General features: G+C 48.3%; 1 protein-coding gene across 1 annotated transcript in view; it reads left to right on the forward strand.

The window, feature by feature from the left end:
* The window catches only part of RAB40B (RAB40B, member RAS oncogene family), a 32,761-nt gene that overhangs the window by 18,999 nt on the left and 2,042 nt on the right, over positions 1-11,720 (forward strand). Inside the window, exons 2-5 of the mRNA XM_007959552.2 lie at positions 4,627-4,687; positions 9,943-10,003; positions 11,209-11,286; positions 11,460-11,682. Coding sequence (XP_007957743.1) covers positions 4,627-4,687; positions 9,943-10,003; positions 11,209-11,286; positions 11,460-11,682 — 423 coding nt within the window. The remainder of the gene's footprint in view (positions 1-4,626; positions 4,688-9,942; positions 10,004-11,208; positions 11,287-11,459; positions 11,683-11,720) is intronic.

Here is an 11,720-nt window from a genome sequence, read left to right on the forward strand (position 1 = left end):
GTCCCTGGAGGAAAGGGTCCCTGGAGGAGAGGTCCCTGAGGAGGGGGTCCCTGGAGGAGAGGTCCCTGAGGAGGGGGTCCCTGAGGAGAGGTCCCTGGAGGAGGGGGTCCCTGGAGGAGAGGGCCCCTGGAGGAGAGGGCCCTGGAGGAGAGGGTCCAAGGAAGCGCTTCCTTTGTAGTCAGGGATTTCTCCCTCGGTTGCCACCTGGTGCCCAGAAACCATCCCCTAGGCTGCTCTGGGCTGAGCTGGATGGAGGAAGACAAAAGAGCTACTTCCCAGAATGAGGGAGCTCTGGTGGCGCAGCAGTTAAAGCATTCAGCTGTTAACCCAGAAGGCCAGCAGTTTGAACCTACCAGCTGTTCAGTGGGAGGATGATGAGGCAGTCAGCTTCCATAAAAATGACAGCTTTGGAAACCCCATGGGGCAGTTTTACCCCAACCTCTAGGGGTGTGGTGAGTGGAAATCGACTTCAGAGCAGTGGGTATGGTTTGGGCTTTGCTTCTGTGAAGGTTGACAGCCTTGGAGACCCTGTGGGCAGTTCCACTCTGTCCTGTAGGGTGCTGTGAATTGGAATCGACTCCACGGCAGTGGGTGTGGTGTTTGGTTTCCTGTAGTGAGGTTGGCTAATGGGATCTTGAAAGTGTCCTCTTGTACTTATTTCTTGGAGTCAAACAATAAATAAAAATAGTTTTCATCATGAGGTCTGCTTCATCATACTGAAATGCCCCTAGCTCCTCAGGTCAGGAAGAAGATGGTGAAGGGAGACCTCAGAAAGTGCCCTGCAGAGCCACATCAAACACATGTCTCTGGGAGGGTGTCCCTGTGTGGGTGGGATGGGGCAGAGTCAGCATTCAGACCCTGGGAAAGCCAGGGCTGCCCAGGGAGGGTCTAATCCTGTGTTCTTAATGTTCACCCCAGACTTCATTTCTAACAACACAGGCAGAGAGGTGATTCTAAGTCTCTTAACTATGCTTGCCTTCTGGCTCTCTTTGAATTTCCATAAGGAAAGTTCCACTGTAAGGGAGAAATATTTTATCTACTCAATGATTTCTCTGTGCAGCCAGTGTGAGGCATGATCTGTGTGCTGATTACAGTTAGCTAGTAGTACATGAAGGCCTGTGATTCCATGTGACATGGGGTGTCCTGTCTTAGAGGCAGACCAGGGGTCTTCCTGGAAGTGGTGCTGCGAAGCCTGAGGCCTGAGTATGCCTGACAGGGAAGGGGTTGAGCACAAGAGGCTGAGGATGCCTAGACAAGGGCCCTTGTCCCTGGGTCCCTCTGCCAAGTGGTCTCCTCTAACATCCCCAGTGGAGTCTTTTCTGGTTTGCTTCTTATGTGACTGGGGCACATCATCTAATAGCCTCTTGAGAAAGAAGAAAGAAAGGTAACTTTGAGACTTTTGATTGGCCTTTGGGCTGGGTATAAAATTCTAGCCTGCAAAGTGATTTCCCTCAGAATTTTGAAAGTGATGCCCTATTGCTGTCCAGCTCCCACTGAGAATTCAGATGCCATTTTGATTCCTGTTCCATTTTATGTGAGCTGTTTTTCCTAATTTTCCAGAAGCATGGGAATCCCCTTGTATATGAAATTTCACCACAAACTGCTTTGGCATGGATAGTTTTTCAGCATTCAACTGGAGATTCATGTATTCACACCCTTTGTTGTTGTTGTTGATAGGTGCTGTCAAGTCGGACCCGACTCATAGCGACCCGTCCTTGGGTTTCTGTATCATTACAGTAGTATCACTACAGAAGTAGATTGCCCCATCTTCCTTCCGAGGAGTGACTTGTGGGTTTGAACCACCAGCCTTCTGGTTAGCAGTCAAGTGCCTTAGGTACTATGATACCAGAGCTCCCTTCACACCCTTCAGTCCTGGTTAATTTTCTTGTAGTTATTACATTACCAGTACCATTGTTATTTTTTCTAATTTTTTTTTACAAGGTTTATTATTCTAAGGAGCACACCTCCCTGGTATAAATGTTCACCTTGTAGGCCTGTCCATTGTTTGGCTGGAAGCCACAGGAGTGAGTTCAATTCCAGGCCTGAAAGGTGACATAGTCTTGGGAGTTTTACTAATCTTCATCAGACCAGTAAGCCTGATACTTCCTTATGATTTTGAGTTTTGTTCCATATTTTTCTCCCACTCTATCCAGGATCTCCAATTGTGATCCCTTTCCTCTCTGAGTAGTTGGTAGTGGTAGCCAGGTATCATCTAGTTCTTCTGGTGTCAGGGTCATGTAGGCTCAGGTTCACATGGTCCACAAGTCCCTTGGACTAATTGTTCCCATACATTTGTTTTCTTCATTCTTCTTTGCTGCAGATGAGGAGAGACCAATTGTTGTTTCTTAGATGGCCGCTTATAAGTTTTCAGACCCCAGTCACTACTCACCACTGTTGTTAATAATTCTGGAAAGTTCTCTCTTCTTGGTGCTCTCTTTGTAGAATCTTGCTTGGTCAGATGTTGGGTTGCATGCGTAACTCTTGTCATTTTCTTGTCTTTCCCTCCTGCTTTCCATCTCTTTTTTCTCATGTTTTGCTTTCTGTGACATTTCCCTGCCTTCATCCAGCCCTGCTGATGTGTTCTCTTTCTGTGCTGTGTTGGAGGGTTCTCACTCACTTGGGTTTCTGTATCATTACAGAACATTAATAAGACAGGGTTCTCCCTGTCTTATTACTCCTTTTCCTTAAGAACAGTGCTGTTCTTGTTTTATGGATGGAGTATTCTTCTTCTTAGAGAACATTTAAAAGAATTAACTCTGAGTGGCAGAATGAGAGCCCATGGCCTCCACCAAGCCCCACCTTGGCGCACGGTGCCAGACATACGTCCCATAGCAGGTGGACACAAGACAGACCAAAGTTGGCACAGTGACCCCTTCTTGCTGATTCAGCAGTATGAAACCCCAAGGACGGAGACCTACATACTTCCAGGGATGTCGTACACTCCTCCTTAGCATACAGTTGATATGTTCTTGGCGTGTGAAGCTAAGTCTTGGCTCCCTTTGCCTTACACACTGTTTACCTTCAGCCTTCTTTAACGAGAGGGACTTTCTGGAATCCGATCTTTCTGATGGAGTGTTTCTCTTTGGAGATGGGGTGGGCTCAGAGCCCAGTCTCAGCATTCTAGATCCCTCTAAGGAGCATGAGGCGAGCTCTTTGGTAAGGGCATTGTCCTTCTCATGGTGTTGTAGAGGGGCTTGCTTTCGGAGCTGTGTTGGGCTGTTCTTTCCTCTGGAGGAGAGTTACTGAGGATGCTCTAGCCACGGGGTGGCTTTCTCTAGAGTGGCCTCTCACTTGTGCCTCCCTGTCAGCAGTTTTCCCTTTTGAGTTATTCTTACCTCAGCTTCGCTTGTCAACACATCCAGGTGCTCTCATGGCTCTTCTCTAGACTGAGGTGCTTTGAGGACAGTCTTGCATCAGTTCTGGAAGTGGGAGAAGTCAGAAGCCACAGTGACATGTCATGTTTCAAAGCCAATGGAATTCTCGTGGCCATAAACTGAGTTGTATTTTTTTGTCAGAAAGGAGTACTCATTCTTTCTCCAGTCACTGACTAGACACCTTCTCTCTCAATGACGCTCTCCTTCCTGGGCACACTGACAGACTGAACAGCATAATCAGTCTGAGTGGACTATTTGTGAACATGGGTGGTTACTCACAGAAGTAAAATTGGTTTCTGGTGGAATGGGGAGGGGTGTTTTTACTTCTTTTTTAATACTGCTGTTTTTCTGATTTTAGAAGAAATGCATGTTCATTGAGGGAAGGAAAAAAAAGAATATTAAATAAGGTTTAGAAAAAGAAAGGAAATCTACCCGTATTCTACAACCCAGAGATCCCCAAAGACAACAATGTAGGGCTATTCCCATCATCTTTTTCCTCAGGCGTAAGCGTGCATAAATACGTGCATTTGTGTTTTTCGGTTGGGGTAGTGCTTCATACTGACTTTCACACACACCTTCACTTCATGCCCCTAGTGTGAGCTTGGGGACCAGCGTTTGCAGACCTCCAGCCTCATGTAACACAGAGCACAAGTCGGGGCTTTGAATGCTGCCTCAGAGCTGGGAGAGTAGGGCTGGCCACTGGCTCACGCAAACCTGCCAGCTGCTGGAAACACAAAGACTCTTCCAGGCCGTGATGAACTGTGTCCCCCATCTCAGTCCCCCACCAGTCCCAGGAGCAGAAGGCAGAGTCCTCTGGTCTTCTGACTGGTGGGCCAAATCCAAGTCATGGGGTCACCCTCCCCTCCTACTTTGTTGTACCTTCCCCTCTGGGCAGCAGCTGGGGAGGCCCAGGCCTGTATGGGTCGGGGGACCTGGGGCTTCATGACTTCCACTATGGGCAGAGGGGGACTGAGGGGACACCTGGCCTTCACCCTATGCAACTGAGCCCGTCGGTAATAAGAGAGGAACCAGTGGCTGAGGTTGGGGTTCTCTACTGGGCAAGGAGCATAGCCCAGCAGGCAGGTCCAAGCATGTCCGAAAATGCACATGCAGGCCAGACAATCGCCCCATGCACCCCAAATTTTCAGTAATGAGAAAACCTATCTCCCCCAAATGTTTTTATTGAGAAAGCCATATGGACATGCTTTGCAGCCAGGCCTGGGTTAAAATTGCCCCATGATCTCCTGAACAGGCATTGACTACAAGACGACCACCATCCTACTGGACGGCCGGCGTGTGAAGCTACAACTCTGGTAAGCACCGGGCTCCTGCCTTGCTCAGAATCACCCCGGTCCCTGCAGGGCCGTGAGGGCCTCCCGTGCAAGGTGCCTGCCCGCAGCTCCACAGCGCACTTCTGCGTGCTCTGCACACAGGCACCCTGCGCAGCCCCCTCTGCTGTCCTGCACACTGTGCCCCAGCACGTGTCAACCATCTGGTCGGCTCACCCTGAGGGTGAACACGGGGCTGGGCTCACCACTGTGTCCTGGGGGGCACCTGGGACCATGGGTGGCCTGGCCTGCACACACTCCCTACTCAGGCTGTCATGTGTGCACTCTTCATGATTGTATGTGCTCATACGCACATGTGGGCACATGCACGCACATGCACATGCTACATGTACCTGCACGTTTGCGTACATATGTGCACATGCACGTACACGCCTGCACACACATGCACACAAACACTACACTTCTGTGCACATGTACGTGCTATTGCTCCCTTGCCAGCCTGTGCAAAGCCGGCAGGTTGGCTTCTGGGCATTGCTCTCAGTCCACCTCCTTGCCCACAGGCTTCCAGCAGCTTCTGTCGTGGATGGAGTCTAGCTCCTGAAGCACTGCTGAGGCTGCTCCCGGGATCCCTAGTGAATTTGTCTTGCTTCCCATGTCTTTGGGGACGTTGGAGCCTCCTGCTCTCTCCTGAGCCCCAGCCCCTTGCTCTGGAGTCTGGGTGTCCCTCTGGGATGTGGAAGGCAGGGCCAGTCACCAACCACAGTGCCAAGGAAGAGAAGCAGCAAAGCCATGCTGTGTCTCACTGCTCATGCATGAGACCTGGATAAGCACGGCTAGGTCCCATGGGGTTCCTGACCCCACAGAACAATCTGGCAAAATGGGAATGCAAATGGCACGCGTGGTAGTGTGATGATGTCATCCTGAGAAATGACGCAGCAGCCGTGGTCCCGAGAGCTCTGCTGTGAGCACACACCATGGGAGCTGACCCTAGCTTGTGTTGCTTGGAGTCCATCTGCATGTCCCAGCAGTGGCAGCGCAGTGTGCCTCCCTTGTCGACGGGTACCCTCTTGGTCTCGGTACCAGTTCCAGTATAATGAATGGAGGGGTGTGTCTGAGGGGTGATTTCACTAGGTCTCATTGCTGGATTGGAAATGGAGGGATCTGCCACGGCTCCTGCTCGCTGGCCCCATGTAGACTCTGTCCCCAGTGTGGACTCACTAAGCCCAGTATGGGTTCACTGTCCCAGTGTAGATTTTCACTGCTCTTGTTAAGACTCACTGCCCTGTGTAGATTCAGTGTACTCAGTGTAGATTTACTTCCCCAGTGTGGACTCACGTCCCCATGTTGTCTCACTGCCCCAGTGTTGTTGTTGTTGTTAGGTGCCATCGAGTCATCTCCGACTCATAGTGACCCTATGCATAGCAGAACAAAACACCGTCCGGTCCTGAGCCAGCTCCACGATTCTTGCTACACTTGAGCCCGTCACCGCCACTACTGTGTCAATCCACCTCATTGAGGGCCTTCCCCTCTTTCATCAGCTCTCCACTTTACCAAGCATGACATCCTTCTCCAGGGAATGGTCCCTTCTGACAACATGACCAAAGTAGGTGAGACGAAGTCTGGCCATTCTTTCCTCCAAGGAGCATTCTGGCTGCACTTCCTCCAAGACAGACCTGTTAGTTCTTTTAGCAGTCCACGGTACTTTCAGCATTCTACACCAACACCACAGCTCAAAAGCATCAACTCTTCTTCAGTCTTCCTTATTCATTGTCCAGCTCTCACATGCATATGAGGCCATGGCTTTTGTCAGACACACCTTAGTCTTCAAGGACACATCTTTGCTCTTCAGTACTTGAAAGAGGTCCTTTGCAGCCAATTTACCCAGTCCTATACGTCGTTTGATGTCCTGACTGCTGCTTCCATTGGTGTTGATTGTAGAACTAAGCAATGTGAAGTTTTTGACAATTTCAATCTTTTCTCCATTTATTGTAATGCTACTTATAGGTCCAGTTGTGAGGATTTTTGTTTTCTTTATATTGATATGTAATCCATACTGCAGACTGTATTCTTCAATCTTCATTAGTAAGTATTTCAAGTCATCCTCACTTTCAGCAAGCAAAGTTGTGTTGTCAGCGTATCACAGGTTGTTAATGATCCTTCCTTCAACCCTGATGCCACGTTCTTCTTCAAATAGTCCAGCTTCTCAGATTATTTGCTCAGCATACAGATTGAATAAGTGTGGTGAAAGAATATAACCCTGACGTGCTCCCTTCTTGATTTTAAACCATGCAGTGTTCCCTTTTCTGTTTGAATGCCAGGCTCCTGGTCTATGTACAGGTCCCTTATGAGTACAACTAAGTGTTCTGGAATTCCCATTCTTCTCAATGTTGTCCACAATTTGTTATGATCCACATAATCAAATGCTTTTGCATAGTCAATAAAACACAAGTAAACATCTTTCTGAAATCTTTGCTTTGAGTCAAGATCCATCTGACATCGGCAATGATATCCCTGTTCCAGGTTCTCTTCTGAATCCAGCCTGCATCTCTGGAAGTTCTCTGTCAAATATACTGCTGCAACTGTGTTTGAATTATCTTCAGTAAGATTTTACTTGCATACGATTTTAATGATATTGTTCGATAATTTCTATATTCTGTGGGATCACCTTTCTTGGGAATGGGTACAAATATGGATCTCTTCCAGTCAGTTGGCCAGGTAGCTATCTTCCATATCTCTTGGCATAACCAAGTGAGTGCCTCCAGCAGAGCATCCATATGTTGAAACATCTCAGTGGGTATTCCGTCAATTGCTGGAGCCTTGTTCCTCGCCAATTCCCTCAGCACAACTTCAACCTCTTCCCTCAGTACCACTAGTTCTTGAACATATGCCACCTCCTGAAATGGATGAAGATTGACCAGTTCTTTTTGGTACGATGACTCTGTGTATTCCTTCCATCTTCTTTTGATGCTTCCTGCATCGTTCAATATTTTGCCTATGGAATCTTTCAATATTGCAACTCGAGGCTTAAATTTTTTTCCTCAGCTCTTTCAGCTTGAGAAATGCTGAGCGTGTTCTTCCCTTTTGGTTTTCTAACTCCGGGTCTTTACACATTTCATTATAGTAATTGGCTTTGTCTGTTCGAGCTGCTCTTTGAAATCTTCTGTTAAGCTCTTTTATCTTGTCATTTCTTCCATTTGCTTTAGCTACTCTTCACTCAAGGGCAAGTTGCAGAGTCTCTTCTGACATCCATTTTGGTCTTTTCTTTATTTCTCGTGTTTTTAATGACCTCTTGCTTTCTTCATGGATGATGCTCTTGATGTCATCCCACAATTCCTCTGGTTTTCGGTCATCGGTGTTCAATGCATCAAATCTATTCTTTAGATTGTCTCTGAATTCAGGAGGGATATATTCAAGATAATATTTTGGCTCTCATGGACTTGTTTTGATTGTCTTTAACTTCAATTTGAAGTTGCATATGAGCAGTTGATGGTCTGTTCCACAATCAGCTCCTATCCTTGTTTTGGCTGAAGATAGTGGGCTTTTCCATCTCCTCTTGCCACCAATGTAGTCAGTCTGATTCCTGTGTACTCCGTCTGGCAAAGTCCACATGTATAGCTGCCGTTTGTGTTATTGAAAAGAGATATTTGCAATGAATAAGTCGTTGGTCTTGCAAAATTCTATCATGTGATCTCCAGAGTTATTTCTGTCACCAAGGCCAAATTTTCCAACTACCGGTAATTCTTCTTTGTTTCCAACTTTTGCATTCCAGTCACCAGTGATAATTGACACATCTCGATTGCATGTTCTGTCAATTTTAGACTGCAGAAGTTGATAAAAGTCTTCAATTTCCTCATATTTGGCTTTGGTGGTTGGTGCATAAATTTGAATAATATTAGTATTAACTGGTCTTCCTTGTAGGTGTATGGATATTATCCTATCACTGACAGCATTGTACTTCAGGACAGATCTTGAAACATCTTTTGTGATGATGAATGCCACGCCATTCCTTTTCAAACTGTCATTCCCAGCATAGTAGATCATATGGTTGTCTGATTCAAAATGGCCAAAACCGGTCCATTTCAGCTCACTAATGCCTAGGATATCATTCTTTATGCATTCCATTTCATTTGTGACAACTTCCAATTTTCCTAGATTCATACTTTGTATATTCCATGTTCTGATTATTAATGGATGTTTGCAGCTGTTTCTCCTCAATTTGAGTCGTCCATGTCAGCACATGGAAGTCCTGAAAGACTTACTTTATCCATATCATTAAAGTTGGATCTACTCTAATGAGGCAGCTCTTTCCCAGTCCTATTTTGAGTGCCTCCCAAGCCAAGGGGCTAGTTTTCCTGCACCGTGTCAGTGTTTCCAAGCTATTGATAAAGTTGCCCAGTAATGTATCAGACAGTGTTTCTCTGCTATTCATAAGGTCTTCCCTGGCCAATTGTTGAGAAGTGGATGGCCTCCTCCTTCTTCCTAGTCTGTCTTAGTCTGTAAGCTGTGTTGAAACCTTATACCATGTGCATCTCTGCTGGCATCTGAAACACCAGTGGCACAGCCCCAAGCCTCACAGCAACATACAAGCCACACGGGATGACAAACTGACAGAAAAGTTTGTCTCCCTTTGCTGTTGGAAACCTCTGCACCCTCCTTTTACCTAATTCCTGCCTGAAACCTGCCACTCTGTGGTCCCCGGCTACTCTTGGTCCCTCCCTTTCATGGCTCTAGGGGGCTTGGGGGCTAGCCTTGCCTCCTGCCTCTTTCAACCTCGATATCCTGCCACTCCTGAGGTCCCTGAGGCCACTCCTGGTCCCTCCCTTTCCTGGCTCTAGGGGGCTTGGGGCCTAGCTTTGCCTCCCACCCCTTTGAACCTGGATATCCTGCCCTAGTGTAGATTCACTATACCCAGTGTGAACTCAATGCCCCAGTGTAGACTGACTCTCCCAGGGTAGACTCACTGTACTTAGTAGGGATTCACTGCCCCCATGTGGACTCGCTGCCCCAGTGTAACTCACTGCCCCTGGGTAGATTGACTTCACCCTTGTAGACTCACTGCTCCAGTGTAGACTAATGCATTAACACAGCTTTGTCTCCAAAGTACACAAACACTCTGCCTGCAGTCTCACTTTTAGAAAGATGAGGGCCATCTGCCACAACACCCAGGTCCCTCCAGGAGACAATGTTACAGCCATGTTGGGAGTCAGGCTCACTTCAAATGCCTTGTTATCAGGAAGGAGAGCTGATACCTCATTAACGGCTTCTGATGTCTTTTCCAGGGACACGTCGGGGCAGGGAAGGTTTTGTACTATATTCCGCTCCTACTCACGAGGTGCACAGGTAACGTGTCATTTCCCTGAACTGGGAGAGCAAATAGACTTTGAATAGATACCATTTAAAATGCTTAACTAACCATCCTCTTCATGGAAAACTGGAGGGAAAGACAAAGCATTTCTGTAAATCTATATCAGAGTCTAAAAATGTGTTGTGATGTGTTAGGTGGCTTAGCCTTCTCAGCAGCAGGATTGTGGAAGAGTGTATGCACGTGTGTGCACACATATGCATGTCTGTCCACATGCATGCATGTGTGAGGGTGTGTGCATATCTGCACATGCATGTGCATGAGAGTGTGTGCACGTGCATGCACACATATGCGGGCCTGTCCTGCACGTGTGTGCATATGTGTGAGGGTGTATGCATGTCTGCACATGCATGCATGTGCGTGAGAGTGTGTGTGCCTGTGCGCACACATGCGGGCCTGTCCTGCACATGTATGCATATATGTGAGGGTGTGTCTGTGTGTGGGCACACATAGGTGTGCCTGCCCTGCATGCACTTGCATGTGTATGAGGGTGTGTGCATGTATATGGACATGTATGTGTGCCTGTCCTGCATGTGTATGCATGTGACTGTGTGCACATGTCTGCACACACATAGGTCTGTCCTGCATGCATGTGCATCTGTGCAGTTCGAGGATGTGTGTGCATGTCTGCACATGTATGTGTGCCCTGCATGTGCATGTGTGTGCATGAGGGTGTGTGCATGTCTACACGTGCCTGCATGTGTGTGCACATGTGTGCGCTGCATGCATGTCTTTCTCGCACAGGTGCCTTTTGTGTGCACCTGCGTGCCTGTATCCATGTATTCTGTGCATGTGTCTATGTGTGTTTCTGCATGTGTGTGTGCATGCATGTGCGTGTGTACACACACTTCACTCCTTAGAGAGGGGGTCATGTCTGTGGTGGCCCACATACTGTGTCCCTGGAGTAGCTCCTGGATGGGGAAGTGTGAGTTCTAGTCCCCACTCACCAAGAAGCTTGGGGTTTATCGATGAGCTCATGAAGTAGCACTGGAAACACCCCCAGAGCTGCTACACTGGTGGATAAATAAAAGTAACTCATTTTATGAGAAAACAGAAGCAGTGGCTGTTTAGTTGGCTTAGTTTCTTTGGTGTAGTTGCAAGTCGCATCCCAGCATTAGGCCCCTCAGGCCAGCAGCCACATGTCTGTGTCTGGGTTTCAAGCACCGTGGCCTTTTCCCTCTAGGGTGTGATCCTGGTCTATGACATCACAAACCGCTGGTCTTTCGATGGCATCGACCGCTGGATTAAGGAGATCGATGAGGTATGACCCAGTGACACTGTCACCAGAGCTCTGTGTGGCTCTGTTTTGGCTGCTGCACTCCTTCTGTGGTCCTTGCCAATGTCCAGCCCCAGGGAGCGGGTGACCAGTGCCAGCTCCCACTGCACAGCAGGCCCAAATAGTAACCCATTCATTTGCCTTCCTCTTGCCTTTAGCATGCCCCAGGCGTTCCCAAAATCCTGGTGGGGAACCGGCTGCACTTGGCCTTCAAGCGGCAGGTGCCCACGGAGCAGGCCCGCGCCTATGCTGAGCGCCTGGGTGTGACCTTCTTCGAGGTCAGCCCCCTGTGTGACTTCAACATCACCGAGTCCTTCATGGAACTGGCCAGGATCGTGCTGCTGCGGCACGGGATGGACCGGCTCTGGAGGCCCAGCAAGGGTGGGCTTGGTGGGGGCTGGGAGAGGGGAGCCAGGGGG

This window comes from Orycteropus afer, unplaced genomic scaffold (assembly GCF_000298275.1).
Source record: "Orycteropus afer afer isolate SDZICR_OR568_19922 unplaced genomic scaffold, OryAfe1.0 scaffold00018, whole genome shotgun sequence".
Lineage (NCBI taxonomy): Eukaryota > Metazoa > Chordata > Mammalia > Tubulidentata > Orycteropodidae > Orycteropus > Orycteropus afer.